Source organism: Ascaphus truei, chromosome 9 (genome assembly GCF_040206685.1).
Source record: "Ascaphus truei isolate aAscTru1 chromosome 9, aAscTru1.hap1, whole genome shotgun sequence".
In the NCBI taxonomy this organism is placed as follows: Eukaryota; Metazoa; Chordata; class Amphibia; order Anura; family Ascaphidae; genus Ascaphus; species Ascaphus truei.
The window spans coordinates 55,053,380-55,072,851 of NC_134491.1; the positions used below are offsets into that span (position 1 = coordinate 55,053,380).

Sequence of the window (19,472 nt, forward strand, 5' to 3'; positions counted from 1 at the left end):
TAGTTTTAAAATTGCATCTGAGCAGGTGGAGTGTGAAAACCCTTTGGGCAATCATTATTGATTTTACATTTTGCTTCATAAGTAAATTAAACAACTTTCTAAGAGTTGATAGGGGGTCACCTGTTTTGCAAATTTTCCATTTACAAAATAAGTGGAAAAATAGGCAGATTTATTAAAAAAATGGATACATTTAAATGATATATTTGTTTAATCTGATGCTATTTTTAGCACCCCTTTATTCCTGTTTTATGGCCTAGAGCAGGGGTGTTCAACTCCAGTCCTCAAGCTACCTGGTCAGGTTTTGAGGATATCCCTGGTTCAGCATGGGTGGCTCAATCAGTCCCTGCTTCAGAACAGGTGACTCAATCAGTTCGAGTCACCTGTGCTGAAGCAGGGGTATCCTGAGAACCTGACCTATTGGGTGACTGGAATTGAGCAACCCTGGCCTAGAGATTTGAACACATAATATAACCTTATTTCTTGTGGTACCGGCTGGTTTTGTTCGTGTAAACTTGGTGGCTATTGGGTGTGTTTTCCCTTCACAGAGCACCTCGGATTAGCTCGGAATAAATATTGCAGGATACCTGTACTTGCTAAAGATTAACCACGTTTGGATTTATAATACCTAATATATATATATATATATATATATATATAATTTGTGTGTATATTTGGAGTTTACTTTGATGGGGTTAGCAGGGTTGAATCATGTTTTGATCAAAAGATGCAATTAAATGACTTGCTTATTAGACTTAGTTTCTAAATGTAGATTTTTGCTAGTAAATTGCAAGCCAATTTGGGAGGAGCGCTGCAATTGTATTTTTGGTTTCTAAAAAGTATGCAGCCTTATTATAATGTGCTATTACTAGGGTTTCTGAAACTAGAAGCTGGTTTTCCCCACGGAGTGGGAAGTTGTGCAGATAGGAGCGGGAAGTTGTGCAGATGGGAGCGGGAAGCTGTGCAGATGGGAGCGGGAAGCTGGGCAGATGGGAGCGGGAAGCTGGGCAGATGGGAGCGGGAAGCTGGGCAGATGGGAGCGGGAAGCTGGGCAGATGGGAGCGGGAAGCTGGGCAGATGGGAGCGGGAAGCTGTGCAGATGGGAGCGGGAAGCTGTGCAGATGGGAGCGGGAAGCTGTGCAGATGGGAGCGGGAAGCTGTGCAGATGGGAGCGGGAAGCTGTGCAGATGGGAGCGGGAAGCTGTGCAGATGGGAGCGGGAAGCTGTGCAGATGGGAGCGGGAAGCTGTGCAGATGGGAGCGGGAAGCTGTGCAGATAGGAGCGGGAAGCTGTGCAGATGGGAGCGGGAAGCTGTGCAGATGGGAGCGGGAAGCTGGGCAGATGGGAGCGGGAAGCTGGGCAGATGGGAGCGGGAAGCTGGGCAGATGGGAGCGAGAAGCTGTGCAGATGGGAGCGGGAAGCTGTGCAGATGGGAGCGGGAAGCTGTGCAGATGGGAGCGGGAAGCTGTGCAGATGGGAGCGGGAAGCTGTGCAGATGGGAGCGGGAAGCTGTGCAGATGGGAGCGGGAAGCTGTGCAGATGGGAGCGGGAAGCTGTGCAGATGGGAGCGGGAAGCTGTGCAGATGGGAGCGGGAAGCTGTGCAGATGGGAGCGGGAAGCTGTGCAGATGGGAGCGGGAAGCTGTGCAGATGGGAGCGGGAAGCTGTGCAGATGGGAGCGGGAAGCTGGGCAGATGGGAGCGGGAAGCTGTGCAGATGGGAGCGGGAAGCTGGGCAGATAGGAGTGGGTGCCTTTGAACATTCTGCTTGTTGTGATAGATGGAGCATGATTGAAGTTTGATAAATCTGTTGGAGAGCAATGAAATAATGTTTTTAAATTGATATCTCAAATGGATCAGTGGAACTGACAAGGTTTTGCGAGTGAAGAGCTACAGTATGTTAAAGCGGCAATCCTCTTATGTTTACAGCGTGGGAACGGCGGCATCCTCCGGCGCTGGGCCGCGCGTTTCCCCCTCCGCTATCAGTTTCCGAGATACTCACCGGTGAAGATTCCAGGTTTTTAATTCTCCTTCCAGGGGAAACAAAATGGCCACCAAATTTAGCAGGTCTCACAGGCCAATAGGAACATGTAATGCCATTGGTTGAGACTCGCCATTGGATGTCCATTTAAATCCATTTTATTAACCAGTAAGTAGCGCAGGTAACTTTCTCAGTAAGTGTGTTGGGAACATGGGGGTACAGGAGCTGAACAGAGCTTGGTTCAGCTTCAGGGGGTAATTTAGTGGAATTGCTCTATTCAAGTTTAGGCTGTGTGTATGTGTATATATGTATATTACTATGCCTTCATTGTATGAAACCACTTGTGGTGCAAAACTGGGGCATTATCATCCGATTTCCACATATCCATGTACTTTGCAACAATTTTTCCCATTTGCCCCAGCTTTGCCACTTGGGGCTGTCAGTAGGAGGAGTTTGGGAGGGGTTGCACATATTGTAGATTCTGTGTCAACTTTATTTGTGCCAAAACGTCTGCCAGGTCTGAAGTTTCTGAACATTCTGCACCAGATACATGAAACGGATTCTTACATTTGATATTCCTGTGCTCGTATAAAACGAGCAATTCATCAAAGTACATTTTTTCCCCTCTTAATACACAGACCTCTTTATTACTATGTGGTGCATGTTTGGGAGGAGCGCAGTATAATCTTGTGTATTTCAAACTACTGCTCTTAACTTCCGAGGAAAACAATTTGGATCTTGGAAAAGTACATTGAATTATATCTTGCATCTGCTGTTCTACTTGATTAGATTTCCTCAGCTTGTGCCAATACAATATGCCCAGGCAACTTGTCAACTATGTTAGATAGATGTGTGTGAGTCACTGATATGTTTCTTTACAAAGAGCAGAAACATTGTGCACCATGTAAAACTGCAAAACACTGTAGTTGTACCTTCCCTGACGGTGATGGCCACGTGTTTTTAGAAGGTTGGCTGTGTCTGAAGCTAATTGGTGGTTATTTGGCATGAACACATTTATAATGTGTTACAGCCCCAATATTTTGCCAAGCAGATTCTTGGCCATAATAAAAAGGACACACCTTAAATAGAGTAGCAGATTTTAAGTAGGAAAGCAGCAAGTCTCTCAAGAAAAAAAAAACCCTCATCCCTACAAAAATACACACTCTGGAATCCGAATATAAAATTAGTGGTTATGACAAAAAAATTCCAAGCAGCTGATGTCGATTTACTTTTTAAAAATTAACATCAAGTGTATCATAAAACTGTATATGTAGAGCCAGAGTAACTTCTGTTTGCGCTAATTGCTTTTGCACTCTGGATGTGTATAGGAATAATTAAGTATGGCAAAAAAACAAACTGTATGCAGGTAAATGTACATTTCTGTGACACACACCTACCTCAAATATTATGCAGCTAACATCACCTGAATTCTGAGCACTTCAACATTCATTGCTTGTTTCCCAATAACAAAAATAGTACAAAAATAGCACATATACAGCAATTCTATATGGCACTAAGAGTATCATATTGTAAACTAAAATGGACTAAAAAGCTGCTAGTCTGCAACAAGGAAAACCATAGCAAAATATGGACAGGAGAGATAACATGTGGTTGCTCTATGACCACAAGAAGGGGGGAAATGAGATGGGTACATGTATTTACACTTTCCTACAAGTTTCTATTCCATTTTGGATTGAAACATTGTCTCAATAGTTATACAGTACATGTGAGTCATAGATTCCTACTTTATAACTTCTAGCAGCAGGCACGCCAGGCTTCCTATTCTGTACATTTCTTGAGTGCAATACTAACTACCTTTTTTACTCTGGAGTTTATTCAACATCATACTGTAGGTCTTAATATCTGAAAGTATGAGTCTGCAGGCTGCCAGGGACTCGGGGAAGGAGTTCACCTGATGACTCAGGACACACACAATAATGCAGGATTGTGGTCCTGTCTGTGCATTGTCCATAATCAGATGAACAAACATTTCCTTAGAAATACTGCAATCCGTTATCGGAAACGGATACCACATTATACGTAATAACAATGGTTTATGGCAGTCACACCTGGTGAAGAACCCATTGCACTGTAGTAAACCTTGTTTGTAGTATTGCATGCTAACCACCACGACAAAAAAGAAGTGTTTTGCACAATTCCAAAAAGATTATGTGGAGTATTCCAGTGTTTTTCTATCTCCTAGCAGCCCTGCCCTGCCTGAAACTTCCCTGACTCCTGAAAAAGGCTCCCCCCAAAGCTATGCATTTTCCAGAAGTCTCGGCTCAGATAGTTCTCACAGAAAGATGGATGCCTGCCATGTTTCTGTGAGAACGATCTGAGCTGAGACTTCTTGGAAACACGTCGATTGGATCCACTACAGGATTATCTCTGACTGCATCAGCATTGGGAGCTTTTTTTTCAGGAGACAAGGGAAGTAGCATTAGCACTAGATTGGTGGGAAAGGGCCTAAAGACGAGGTTCATCCCCCAAAACGTTGCTCCCCTTGTGTAATTCCATAGATTTTGAATGCTCCTTTTATTTTTTTGTTCCCTTTTTTCACTCCCTGCTTTCCCCCCCCCTATCTCTTTGTCTCCCTAATTAATTTACTCTGCATAATCTGCATTGATCGGCCATACATGGATAAGTATAGTGTGTTTTGATGTACTGTCTTTTCAGTGTTTCTTACGGTGACGTGTTGTTGTTTTACAGTATGTGATGTGTATCTGCACTATATTTATGGAGTACACTACAATAGAGATTTTTGTTAACGGAAACAAATGTCACTTCCAGGACAACCACCATCACTAGACGCATTATCCGACATTGGAACCGCTAATCCGCCGCTCACCGCCGCAGATTGACATGGACCCCCATTGCGACGGTCCGTTATCCGAGGGTGGTTTGCGGGACGCATTACGTCGATAAGCGAGGACCAGCTGTATATCTTTATATATCGCCATCCAGGTACATAGCGCTTCACAGCAGTAATACACGTGACATAATATAACATATAATGCGAATAAGCGCCACAGATAGAAAAGTAACGTTGGGGGAGGGATTCCTTTTCCTAAAGAACTTACAATCTAAGTAGGGAGAACTTGCAGAGACAGTAGGAGGGTGTTCTGGCAAGGGGTCAATGTCCGTGTGTAAGAGATGTATAGTACAAGCCAACTGAGCTACCCTTATGCTTTATTAAAGAGGTGGTATAGGATGAGTATATCATGTCCATTTAACAAAGATTGAACTCGACGGACAAATTTTATTTTTTCAACATTTGTAACTATGTAACTATATTACCATGAACAGGGGGTTCAGAGAAATAATATGTTCACCAACAAAGCAGTTATATTTGTATAAGGATTAATATTTCATTGCAAGAATAAAACTCAGTATGACTAGCCAGTAACCACAAGTCCCTTTCCTGCTTTCAGTTCTGTAAACTGTGGCACAGACATCTGGAAAACTGACGCAGCTGGAAAATAATCTGATGATTAAATAAAGACGGCTAGTCTGTCGGTGGGAATTAGACTGCTCTTCTTTTTACTGTCGGTGATTTTTATCATTCCTTTGTTCCCATATACTAATGTTGAAGTTTTAGGCCATTCGCCAGCTTCTTACGGGCTAAATTTAAACACGACAACGTGTGGTCAGAACTGCAGAATATCCCCGGTTAGTGGTATTGCTGCCTGTCGGCATCGTTCTGCGGAATGTTATGTTGGAATTATTTTAGTTGTCATGTTTGGCTGCCTATGGTCCCATAACGTGTTAAAGACAGTTCAGTTTCATTCCCTAGCACAGGCGTGGCCAACTCCAGTCCTCATTGACTGAGCCACTTGTGCAGAAGCAGGGATATCCTGAAAACCTGACCTGCTGGTGGCCCTTGAGGACTGGAGTTGGCCACCCCTGCCCGAGCATACAATGAAACAGAAGCACCATTGGAACAATCCTATGGAAAGAGGACGTGTGCAATAAAAAAGTCAAGTTAAAACTCAATCCAACAGCCCTATGTTATTAACAGATTAGTGTTGGGTGGTTTTATCACTGTGTAACTGCGGATTTATACCAAGCTTACTACACTGAAAATAACTGGATGAGGATGATAAATGTGCTGTGTTCAGCACCAGTGCAAAAGTGGATTCAACTTTGACAAATTCTTCTTCCCTCTCCAGTATTTCCAACTGCTGATATGTCCACTACTTCTTTAACACGAGTTGATGCAAGTAATAAAGAAAACGTGTATTTACTCAACATTAGATGCTGTGCAACTTATCCAGGCAAAGGTGCCTAATGTCATTTAAGAAAACCCAATACTTAAACTATCGAAATCTGTCTTTGTGTATTACACCTGGCTACTGTACACTTCCTATAAGTGCTCTGTGGGTTGCACCTGCTGGCTACTATACACTTCCTACTGTATATGTCTACATATCCTTCTCGTGTTCTTTTGAGCACTAGCCTCTCATAGGAAAAAATGTAAATAGTCCCAGGGCAACTCCAGATAAAAATAGAGAATTTATTTGAACAAGCTCACAAGGGTGGGGAAGAAACGCACCTACGCGTTTCATCCAGAGGGACTTTATCAAGGTGTGTTGATAAAGTCCCTCTGGACAAAACGCGTAGGTGCGTTTCTTCCCCACCATTGTGGGCTATACAAATACGTTCTCTGTTTTTTATCTGGAGTTGCCCTGGGATTATTTACATTTTTTTTCCCCCTTTTGGATCTGGCTGTGCTCCTGTCTCTTACTGAATTTGCTACTACACAAAATAGGATGGCGAAGCGAACACACATCCTATTAATGTTTGTGATCTAAAAGCCCCAAACTATACTTGGCATACAGTAATTATCTTCAACGCTACATTTCAACTCTCACCTGAAGTGTTAGTTCTGCAAACTACAAGAGTAACAGAAATGTAGCAAGACCAAACCGTTCAGATTAGCAGCAGAATATGCATCTGCTCCCACAATTGCTTCATCAAACAACCCATAAAAGGCTCTGTAAATAGCTGTCTCTGCACAATTATGTAGCTGTAGTCATCTTACCCTTGTTCCACTGTCAGTCTCCATACTGCACATCACTCACTGGCTCTTCCCACTGATGTGCACAATAGCCATCAGTTCGCGCTGAGTTATTGTTGCTGAACCTGAGACAGGGAGAACGGATTGTCAGAAGTCACCTTTTGAGCTATGTAAGCTTAGGATCAACAAGTGATGTGAAAGTGAGCGCTATAACTTGCCTGCAGAGAGTGAGGAATGAAATGCATGTGGGTGTGAGGATGAATCACTCACTGCTATGTCAGCTCAGCAGCCTCTGGTGGGTTCCGCCCAACCAGCTCCCTCCCTGCTCCCTCTATAGCTCCCTCCTTCTTCCTGATTGGCCAGGAGCGACTGGGGCAGAGAAACTGTATAATCCAGACTTCAAATTCCTCAGACAGCTCTTAGCCTCGAAAAAAAACCCATTATGTATTCTGTCACAGGCAATCAGAAACTGCAGTTCTTCCTGGCTGGGTCTATGAGCTGTCTGTTCATATCTTCTTCTGTTAGAATGTTTCATTGTTGCCCCACACTGCAGTTCTATAGCCTCTTCTGTAGTAGGTATACTGTATATTCTGTAGCATCATGTATGCACACAGTCATTATCTGAAAGAACCTGAGAGTCTGATTAAACCTCATACTGTACAATCATATGCCAGAAACCGCAGGCAGAGACTCTCTCCTGAGCTGTGTGAGGAATGTGCACTTCTACATTTTTAGCACACAGGGGAAATGCAGTATATACAGTGTTTGTTTTACCAATCTGACTCCAATCCATGTTTCCCATGACTAAGATTCCCTGGTATAACTGAGTAATAAAACTTTGTTTAAACTCGTTGGGCAATCAAAAATGCCTGCTTTATCTTATGAAACCACCCGGGGGGGTAGGGGGGGGTATTTCAAAGCCAATTCTTGTTACTGTAGTATATTTGTATAGTCTTGTAATTTGTTTTTGTCAAAGAAAATCAACTACCGTTGACTAATAGTTATTACTAGTTTTCGGAATCTAATTTATACAGAGCTGCCAACAAATCTTTGGGCCCAGGACAAGTGTAGAGAGCAGAGCCCCACTCTACTGGGCACTGCTGAGGAGGGGGAAAGAAAGAGAGTGAGCTGAGAGAGTGGGAGAAAGTTTAGAGGGGGAGAGAGATCGTGGAGGGGGGGAGCTGGGGGGGGGGGACTTGGAGGGGAGAGAGAGCTTTAGGGGGGGTGGAGGAGAGAGCTTTGGGGTGGGGGGGGGGGTAGTGCTTGGAGGGAAAAGGCAATGCCCTGGGGGAAGGGGTGTTTGGAGAAGGCGGCATGAACATGGAGGTAGGGGGAGGCCTTGCCTGCGAGCCTGCCGAAGGGGGGCCAGGTCTGAGGGGCAGTAGCCTGCAGAGGGGAGGGACTGTAGAGTCATAGATCAACAGAAGGGGGAATCGGGTCTGAGGGGCGGTGGCCCCCATAAGGTATGGGTCGCAAGCAGGGTGGGTCAGGGTTGGGATTTACTAAACCCAGGACGGTAGTCCTGGCTGTCCTCCCTCCCCCCCCACCCCCCTGCCGGTGGCACCGGACTTATACAATATTTATGATATAAAAATGGTCATTAAGAGCATAAGATTATAAATAAAACAAACAGAAGTAGCTCGCTAGTAATATCACTGCCTTTGAAATAAGAGAACCCCAGTGTCACTTCTCCTTGTGACTTTGAGCAGGTCACTTTAACTCCTTGGGCTGCAAGTATCAAAATTACATTGTAAGCTCAACAGGGCAGAGACTCATTTTGCCAGCAAAATTCTGTGTGTACATTGTTAGCACAATAAAATTCTGTGTGTACATTGTTAGCACAATAAAATTCTGTGTGTACATTGTTAGCACAATAAAATGTGTGTGTGTGTGTGTGTATATATGTATATGTATGTGTGTGTGTATATATATATATATATATATATATATATATATATATATATATATATATATATATATATATATATATATACTGAGTTAAGTTATGGTGAGTAAAAAAAGTGACAAAAACCCTCCACAGGAAAGCAAATATGCAAATATAGCTGTATGCTCATCTGCATGTCTTAGGCAGGTCTGCAACCCCGCCTTTCCCCATTATCACCCAGCATACAGCACTTCCACTGCAGCAAGGGATTCTGGGAAATGACATGCAAATGAGCACACAGTGTCACTTTTTGCCTCAATAACCATTTTTAACATGGTTCCCTATAGGCTTAAGCTTGCTGCATGGTCACAGCTTTGAGCACAGCCAGGGTTAAGGTGCATACCCAGAAAACCACCCACAGACAGCTTTTTTTTTTTTTTTTTTTTTTTTTTTTTTTTCTCCTCACGAGAGGGTACACCCTCTCGCTCATCGGATCCCAGTCCACTTCAGTGGATAGGGAGCTTGCCTTTGGACTGTCCAACCGAAGTCAGACCCGCCCTCAGTGCACAGTTTCCCTGAAGGTTTCAGCCCGAAAGCCTAGGTCTCCAGGGACATTGATGCCTTCCTCCGTTAGGATTCAGGACATCCATCTCTTCCTCCCTCTGGCCCGAGGCCCGCAAGGGAGTTCGCATCATCTCCCCTCTTTTCGAGGGTTGTTCGAATGCCATCCCCCCTTAGCCTGAAGGCTCAGGGGTTCTGTGGTCCGGGGTCTGGACACCACCTCTCAACGAGCTAGAGGGCCAAATGCTTGCCACAGACCTTTCCTACTGAAACCCCAGATAGGATAGTACTGCATTTGGTCATAGCTGTGCAGGTTGAGAGGAGCACTCATATCGCCTTGATCTAAGCCAAAGGGCCAAGGCACCCACAGACAGCTGTTTCGACCTTGATGGGTCTCATCAGTGTGGGGTTGATTTTACTGGGATGCAAGAGAGGCTTATGGGATAGGCCAAACCATAATACTGAGTTAAGTTATGGTGAGTAAAAAAAGTGACAAAACCCCTCCACACCTGTGGGTGGTTTTCTGGGTATGCACCTTAACCCTGGCTGTGCTCAAAGCTGTGACCATGCAGCAAGCTTAAGCCTATAGGGAACCATGTTAAAAATGGTTATTGAGGCAAAAAGTGACACTGTGTGCTCATTTGCATGTCATTTCCCAGAATCCCTTGCTGCAGTGGAAGTGCTGTATGCTGGGTGATAATGGGGAAAGGCGGGGTTGCAGACCTGCCTAAGACATGCAGATGAGCATACAGCTATATTTATATATATATATATATATATATATATATATATATATATATATATATAATTTGTAGTAAAAAGTATCGGTGCTCTGGGTGTTTTTGCCACTGCCTGTTTTCCATGTCCTAAAATTAGTTACTCTGACTTCTTGGAAAGCAGCAGCTTTTTACTGAAAGTCAGGCTGTTTCATTTCCTAAAATCTAAAACCACTGCGTAATATTGGTCACATTGTCACAGGTCACCTTGGGGTGCCACTCACTTGGCACAAAATGTTAGTGAAGCTTCATTCCATACTCGCAGCAAGGAGAATATCAACACTCTTGATTGTGGGGCTGGGCCCTGATGAATATCCCGGAACAGAGCATCTGTATTGCTGGCTGAGGAATGATAAATGATTGGAGCTTTGGGAACCTGTGTGAACTATGCTTTTTGCCACCTGCTGGATGACGTATTAAAATAACCCATTGAAGGAAGTTGTGTTGGAAATGTAGGGGACTTTTGGTTTTAGTGTTCAAAATGGCATTTTAAAAATAGTAGGTCTGCTGTGTACTTTTGAAGGACTGTACAATCTGTTTACAAGTGGTAATTACTCATGAAACAACCTTTGCACAGAGAGACATATTAAAATACTTCCTATTCTCCATGAGACTGAGGATGTTTCAAAATGCAAAAATGCATTGGTACTTCATACCATCCTATGGCACAACTCTTTGACCGCTGTTTAGTTTCCATATACTAAGTACATGGTATTGGATTTCAAGGGGTACTCAACTCAGTCCTCAAGACCCCCCCCCCCCCTACAGGTGAGGTTTTAAGGATATCCCAGCTTCAGCACATGTGGCTCAGTCTTTGACCGAGCCACTGATTGAGCCACCTGTGCTGAAGCTGGGATGTCCTTAAAACCTGACCTGTTGGGGGATCCTGAGGGCTGGAGTGGAGCACCCCTGCTATAGAGAATGTGTCCTAATCCATTGACCTCTGTTTTGCTGGATCAATGCCGGCATTCTGCAAGTTCATTCAATCATGACATCCTAGTCTCCTACCTCTGTCAGCAGTTTGGCAGAACAATTGAGAAATCCCACTGCAACAAGATCAAGGAATACAGCCTGTATAGATGAATATGGATGGGAATATCACAGAAATACAGATACCTACAGTAAAACAAAGACCTCTACTGAAAGTCAGGTTTCACATAATTGTCTGTAGAATCCTAAGCCTATAGGACCAGTGGAATGACCATTAAATTGACCCTTGGCGGGGAGACACAAATAATGTGGAAAGGTATTTAGTAAACAGTCGTCTGCTATAAGTGTCCTTGTGGCGGCTCACAGCCCATTCCAGCACCAGAAAGTGTCATGGCAGAAGATTTGGCTAGGCTGAAGGAGTGGCTCTTTGAGTAAAGATACTGACTCGGACAAGCAGGGGAGTCTGGTTCAAAGCCCGTGTCGGCTCCTTGTGACCTTGGGCAAGTCACTTTATCTCCCTGTGTCTCTGGTACTAAAAACATAGATTGTAAGCTCTTCTGGGCAAGGACTATCTGTAAAAATCCCTATGTGCTGCCTACCGCCCACTATAGTGTAATTGTGAAGCGCTTTGAGTCCCATTGGTAGAAAGGTGCAACAGTATATGAAATAAAGTTGTTATTATTAACACTGCTTGGCAAATCCATTGTGCATCTGGGGCTGAATCAGTATGAGCTCTGGTAGAGAGTAAGGACAATCAAATTCTGCCAGACCCCATTCCATACTGTACAGTAAATATGGATTAAGAACAGTAACAAATAACACACAAGCAAATGACTTTCAGCCCGCTTTCTCTTGTCGGTGAGTGGATTCCATCCTTTCTTGTGATATTACTGGGGACGTATAGATTAATTGGGCCTGACAACGATCAACCTTCCTAGCCTGGACCTGTGTTATGTTGGGGGATAGTATACATACACTCTCTTTTTGTTTGACAGAACAGAACTCCATTGTTTAATTTAACTTTGGGACACAGTGAAAGGGAAATTCTGAAAGAGCTGTTAGAACAGTAGCTGTTTGTATGAAGGCAGCATGGCCGTACTGTCATGGTTACCGTCTGTCTCCTGTTTTTATTGAAAGAGTGTTCTCCAAAAAGTGCCCGGCCTGCGAGCACAGATAATGCTAAGTACTATATCTGTATTGTTGAAAATATAAATTCTCTGTTTTGCAGGCTAAAGATTTTCCCTAGGATACTGCATGTAACGGCTATAGTACTTTAAAGTGGGGATTAAGCTGCAGGAAACACCTTTGGCATGGACAATATTCTTTCATAATAAAAAGGTCTTTTATTGCTTCAGGCATGTGAAAGTGTGTGTATATTTATATATAAATGTGTGTATTTATTAAATACCATTTTTAAAATAAATTTTCAAGTTTGCACTAGGAAACTAACTAATTTCTATTTTACTTATTTCATTATAAAACTTGTATTACGCATGTAGCCTAGCCTCCGGTCGCTTCTTCTTTTCCTGGGCCCTACCAGTGTAAGTCCTGTAGGTGCAGGCAGTGGAGGGGTTAATTCCTTCAGAAAGGCCCTGTGTGCTTTTGCAGCCTTAGATGCATTTTGATGGGGCAGGAATAGCAACAGCCAGAGAGTGTCAGCCTGAGGGGTCGATACTGATTGGGCCACATACTGGATGTGATGGCTTGTCAGTTTCCAGATCTGCCCTGTTATGAGGCAAAGTTACAGTCACACCCAAGGGTATAAATACTGGCACTTTCCTAAAAGTTGGTGTGTCTCTTTCCTCCCCCTGTGGAGTGAGTACCATCTACCCTGGGTCTCACTAGGAGGCCTCAGGAGGAGCACCATGCAGAGGAAAGCTATGCAATGCTGTATGATCAGAACCTACAATAAACACCATTGTACCATCATCAGTGTGATTCACTGTCTAAGGACCACGAAAGGTGTCAGTATGGACACTCCTTCCATCCAAAGGACCCATGCTGACTGGAGGCGCTGCAACCACAAATAAGGTACTCTGTAAACCCTGTCCCGTTCTCCCCACAACACCGTGGAGCACTTAGCCCTCTTGTTGCTACACAGGTATGGACCACCGCAAATCTGGAATAGCAGGAGAAGCAGACCCAATCTCACTTGGGGGGTGCAAGGTCTACACAGACTATTCTTCATATTTCATAGATGATATAACAATTGTATTGTCTGTGTATATAACAATATCAGATATTTTCTAGGTGTATTGTATATGTAGCCAAGGACCCCTGGCTATAGCCTTCTACTGGCCTTAACACTACCAGTCCTGGTAAGAACCGGAAGTGTTGGGGTTAAACTCCTGCGCAGGCCTAGTCTGCAGTTGCAGCCTGGATGAGTACTATGTTATTTATCCAGGGGCCGGCCTAAACAGACAGCGTCATACCTGGGGAGGGTACAGACTGGGTCACATGTATATGGTGTGCTGCCTGTCAGTACCTAGACCTGTTATGGGGCGGGGTTACAAGCCCTTCCCCTGGGTATAAAGCTGACACTCCACCAAATTGAGGTTGATTATGGGACGTGTGATACCCTTTTCCCTATTAGAGGGTTAAGGAGATTGGGAGGGGCTCTTGGGGCCTGAAGCCCCGGGGGTCTGCTCCAAGGCTGGAGGATGATCATGCTGTTATACAATAAAACTGGAGTTGGACCAACTATGGTGTGTGATTATCAGAACAGAGTATTGCCTGTGGGGACCATCCTGCATCCAGCAGGATCCGCATGGGATGGAGGCGCTGCACAGAAAGAACCAGGAGAGAGCCTGCCTTGTTGCTGCTCCCAAACTCCAACCGCAGAGTTCCTGAACCAGCTATATAACCCAGGGAAACACCCAGGTAGTGTCCAGATCTTCCGTGGCATGGGGTGGACAGGTGCCACATATATAATTATCACTATTGTTCTACTCTCGAGCAGTGTTTGGCAACAAAATATACGAGGCCACACAAGGGCCAAACAAAGGCCGGCGGTGTCACTGCACTGAGCCCCGCGCTCTCCCCCACGACAATTAAACTGATTGCCAGGGGGAGAGTGCGGGGCCTCTGCAACTCTCTTACCTTCTAGATATCCGCCTGCAGGGTCCCAACGTAATGGCTCCGCAATGTGCAATGGCATCGCCATGCCATGACAACGGGATGTCGCACCGTCACATTGTCATGACAATGGGATGCCCTTTGGCACCACGTTGCCGTGACATGACGCCTCATGGCGTCACGATGTGACATCCCATTGTCATGGTAACGAGGCGCCATTTGACGTTGCATAGCCATGATAACTGGTCCGTGCAGGGGGAGAGGCCGGGAGGAGATGCTGCCAGATGATGCCGCCGGAGGAGGTAAGAGCCGAGGCCCTGCACATGTTCCTGCACCGAGATCCGCAAACATCCCAGCCGGCCCTGGACCAAACATTACCCAGAAGGGACACTGCCGCTGTGGGTAGGAGTTGCTCCTTTCCTCCTCCAGTCAGCTGCTTAAAGGGGCAATCCAAGTGCGTGATTCTTTTGTCGATATTTTTTTTTTTACCCAGGATTAAAGTAGGTGGTATCAGAAGCTGAACCCCATGAATTTCCACTCCGGGGACCCCCTGCTTCCGGAGATAAATACCTTTTTGTAGGGGGTGCCAGTATCCACTCTGCTCATCTAGCGGGGATCACGTAATTGCAGATGTTCAACTCTCAAGCCAATAGGAGCCCGTGACATCATAAGGTTCAGCTTCCCAGTTGCACGCGTGTTGCGGGAGCTTTAAACTTGCAGGAGATACCAGCACTCCCTTTGGAGTCTGTATCTCTGGAAGCAGGGGGTCCCTAGAGCTGAAATGAATGGGGTTCCGCTCTGGAGACCCCCTGCTTCAATCCTGTGTTAAAAGGATTGCTCTTGTAATGCCTATGCGCTGCTGAATACTGCCCTGCTCCTCGTACTCAGGTAAGTACTGATTAACACAGGAGAAGAGCAGGCAGTATAGTATTTATCAGCGCACTGTCATCAATCAGCTGAGAGGGCAAGGAGACGCTACGATCTACACCAGCAACATCTGCACCGGGAGGAGAGGAAGCGTTTGATGCTAGGATGGCCAGTGGTTTGGGGCCATCCTACACTGGCGACACACTTTATCGCAGTGCGGCCAGATCCGCAAGCCGGGAGATTTCCCGGCTTGCTAGTGGCCGCCCCTCGGCGTGCCGCGCGTCATAGACGCGCGGTCACGCGTCTTCGGGAGCCTGCGCCCCCTGCACGCGCGTCCAGGGCTCCCCGAGGGAGCCCTGGTGTCCCGCGATCGCGGGACAGCGGCAGGGGGTTCCGGGGGACCCGGCGGACCCGGCAGCGGTAGGGAGAGCGCCCCGATCGGAGGGCGCTCTTCCGCTGCTTCGGCGCGCGCCCGTCACACTCGGGCGCGCGCCAGGCTACTGCTGCGGCACAGAACGGGCAAATGCTCGAATAAACTGTGCCGCAGCAGTAGCAGCAAATTCTAAGGTAAGGCCTCCAAGTGCAGCATGGGACACCCGGTCCGCCTGTTGCCCACCACTGGTCTAGAACAGGGGTGCTCAACTCCAATCCTCACGCCTCCCCAAGCAGGTCAGGTTTTCAGGATATCCCTGATTCAGCACAGGCGGTTCAATCAGTCCCTGCTTCAGCACAGGTGGCTCAATCAGAGGCTTTGTCTTTGATTGTCTGGGATATCCTTAAAACCGGACATTTTTGGGGGGGTCTTGAGTACCACTGAATTAGAGCAAGGATTCCCCATGAATAGAAGATATGGATAGAAATGAGGTCAGTGCAAGCACAAGCAAATCGCACGTTAGTTTTCTGGCTTGCACATCTGTGCACTCCTTGTTTAATACATTTGGTTTGCTTTTTATAGCTGTATAATTCTTCATGTATTAGGTGTGGTCTTTGTTAAGCAGGAAACACCCTTTCTTTATACAGTTTTTTTATGGACTAACAAGCATCCAAAGACATGTTTGCAAAAACGCCAATTTGTTTGGATAGTACTATATAATCTTGACGCAGGAAACAAATATGAGAAGGCATCTTACAATATAAGATCATTCACTCCCCCAAGTCCCAAATCCTTTTTTTAATCCAACCTTTCCTTCTTCCTTGATGAGTCCAATGGATTGACTTGTATAAAGAAAAATTGATTAAAAAAAATGGCAGGCATAGCTAGGCATATGGGAGACTGGCTAATGGGCCAAGAAATATATTCCTGTACGAAACTTGAGGAACAAATGGGGCTTCCAATGAGCTGAAAGAGATCCTACAGATGACCTGGGAAATATACCTTTAGTAATTAGAGGGAATCCACTGATAACAGATATGTGCCATGTGGAAGACATTGAGAAAAACATGTGGAATGCCCTACAAAATATCCACATTTCTGCATATCCAGGGTAACATGAAATTTGATGAACCCACAATCCCAACAAGCTCTAACCCCAGAACCCACCACATCATACATATATTTGTGCCAAAAGACGTCCTGCCAGGGTTTAAGCGCACCCCTCCCCACTTTTTAAGTAGCAGGTTTTTCCATGTACCAGTGCAGGACAGGTCCACTGAGGTCATTCTCCCTCCACTGCAGAAGTAAATGAGAATTTTCACAGGTAGTGTTGGGACCTGCATACTGGTCATGCCGTGACGTGGCTGCATACTGGTCATGCCGTGACGTGGCTGCATACTGGTCATGCCGTGACGTGGCTGCATACTGGTCATGCCGTGACGTGGCTGCATACTGGTCATGCCGTGACGTGGCTGCATACTGGTCATGCCGTGACGTGGCTGCATACTGGTCGTGCCGTGATGTGGCTGCATACTGGTCATGCCGTGTTGTGGCTGCATACTGGTCATGCCGTGAAGTGGCTGCATACTGGTCATGCCGTGACGTGGCTGCATACTGGTCATGCCGTGACGTGGCTGCAGGCTTATAACGTTTTGGCCAAAGGATTTAACTAAATTACCCTTATTCATGAGAATACTAACATTGAAGTATTTAACTATGTATTTTGTCACATACAGTAGGATGTTGCATTGGGTATTTTTGTCTTCTGTTGTAACATGAAATTTGACCCAGGTCGATCTCAAAATATGTTTAAGATGTGGGAAACCAAGGGAATAAAAAATATAGGGCAGCTGGTAGATACAGAACGGGAACGATTTATGTCATTTGAAGAGCTCAGGGTTAAGCAGGAATTCCCACAATCTCACTACTTCCCTTACATGCAGATCATACATTACTGTAAGAGCCTAGAGAACTATAAGAAAGAGATATTAGCGAAAAACAACAATAGCTACTTTTGGACTGCAAATAACATTAGATATTCGATCTCTGAATTATATGATTGAATCCGAGATAAAGACCATGGCAAGCAATTGCAAAACGTGGCAGCCACGTGGAACAAGGACTTCCCAGAAATAACGGAGATTAACTCTTTGCTGGTAGGATTGGGAAGAACCAGGAAAATAATAACATCAGAGACATGGAGGGAATTACAATTTAAATTACTACATAGAGCATATTATATGTTTGATATCCAATATACACAGAAAAAGACAAAAATAAATGCCCGAAATGTCTGCTTAGTAAAGCGGATCTAACACACTGCCTATGGGAATGCCCATCTCTATCTGATGTTTGGGACCAGGTTCTAATAAATATATTAGCACAGGACATAACAAAAGTGGTAACTGTGAAGGAACCTCTCCCGGTTTTATTTGGGAACATGGAGGGGTGGAAAGAATTTAATGGAGACTGAGAAATCCCTAAGATTGCTGAAATCATACTTCTGGTAGCTAGAAAGTCTATAATGGTGCAGTGGGTGAAACGTGACCCTCCAAACTTGGAAACGGTTAAAACATATCTCGCTCAGCTAATGACCTTGGATAAAATGGAAACCAAGACCAATAAGGAACAAAAAACTGAGATTTTTGTTTTGCAAAATGGGAACCCACAGAGTGAAAAAGGCCAAATACATCAGGCTTTGCGAGCACATCCTGGAGTGTCTTGTAGCAAATTGCACAGGGTCATAGATAAAGCAAACAGAGGGAGAAAAGAAACAGGTTATCAAGATAAGAGAACAGTATATCCGAACTTAAAGGCTGTAATATGTGTCAAACTAAAGTTATGTTTTGTTCATTCTGTGAGTTAATTATTTAATTTCAAAATGATGTATTTTTGAGTTAAGCTTGAGTATCTGATTTATACCTTTTTACTTTTAAGTATAATTTATAAATGGAACATTGTAAAGATGTGTTGAAATCGGTCATGTTTACCAGCAATGTTGGAAAAATCAATAAAAAGAACAATGAGAATATGAATGAAAGTAAGTCAATGTAACATCCGTGCTTCTTTACTCAACAACTGCACCATTTGAGATGATGTTATGTTATTATACTAAACTTAACTAAAAAGTCTGCATCTCATTGTTTTTTATGTTCCTAAAATACGTGGAAGTATGTTGGCTGGTGTGTAAATGCAGTCAATTATTCTGCATATAAAAAAAAGTCAACCACTTTTTTTAAATCCACCCGTCTTTTAGAAATAACAGAAAATAATTTCCATTAATTAGACACCTTGATAATCAATACAATTAAACTAGGATCCATTCATATTCATGTCTCCCCTGGACTCCATCTCTCCTAGGGGGCTGATTCTGTAAGCTCCGTTAGCGCTGATCCGTGCGATTTGAGAACCCCATTGACTTGATGTCCTGCTTTCGTGTGCTGGAATCTGCCATGTGGTATCTCTCTGGACTTCTTGTCTATGTCTCAGATTCTCACTGATACTCGATAAAATGTGTGCTTGCCTGTTTATCTTTGTAATAGATTTTTTTGCAAAACATCCCATCACATTATTTTCTGGTCATATTAGTGATAATAAATGGTAAGCTCAGCATATTTAAATAATAAACATATGTGAAAAATAAGTTCACGTGTATGTAGTTATAGTATATATTAGCCCTTGTATTTTTACCAGTTTCCCAATTGTTATTTTGCCAATGTTTGTTAAATAACATAGTGGTTTATTTTAAAATCAATATACAATAGGTTAGAACAGGGGTGCTGAACTCCAATCCTCAAGCTTCCCCCCCCCCACCCAAACAGGTAAGATTTTCAGGAAATCCCAGCTTCAGCACAGGTGACTCAATAAGTCTCTGCTTCAGCACAGGTGGCTCAATCAGAGGCTCAGTCTTGGACTGAACCTCTGATTGAGCCATCTGTTCTGTGGCTGGGATATCCTGAAAACCTGACCTGCTGGTGGGGGGGGGGAGGGGGCGGCGTTGAGCACCCCTGGG

General features: G+C 44.5%; 1 protein-coding gene across 3 annotated transcripts in view; it reads right to left on the reverse strand.

Moving 5' to 3' along the window:
• Positions 1 to 7,347, reverse strand: part of INF2 (inverted formin 2) — a 43,371-nt gene extending 36,024 nt beyond the window's left edge. For 2 of the 3 annotated variants that reach the window (XM_075614941.1, XM_075614942.1), the window contains exon 1: positions 7,018 to 7,205. In XM_075614941.1, the coding sequence (XP_075471056.1) occupies positions 7,018 to 7,050 (33 nt within the window). In that variant the 5' untranslated portion in view covers positions 7,051 to 7,205. The other variant, XM_075614940.1, reaches the window with a different exon arrangement.
• Positions 7,348 to 19,472: the final 12,125 nt, after the last annotated feature.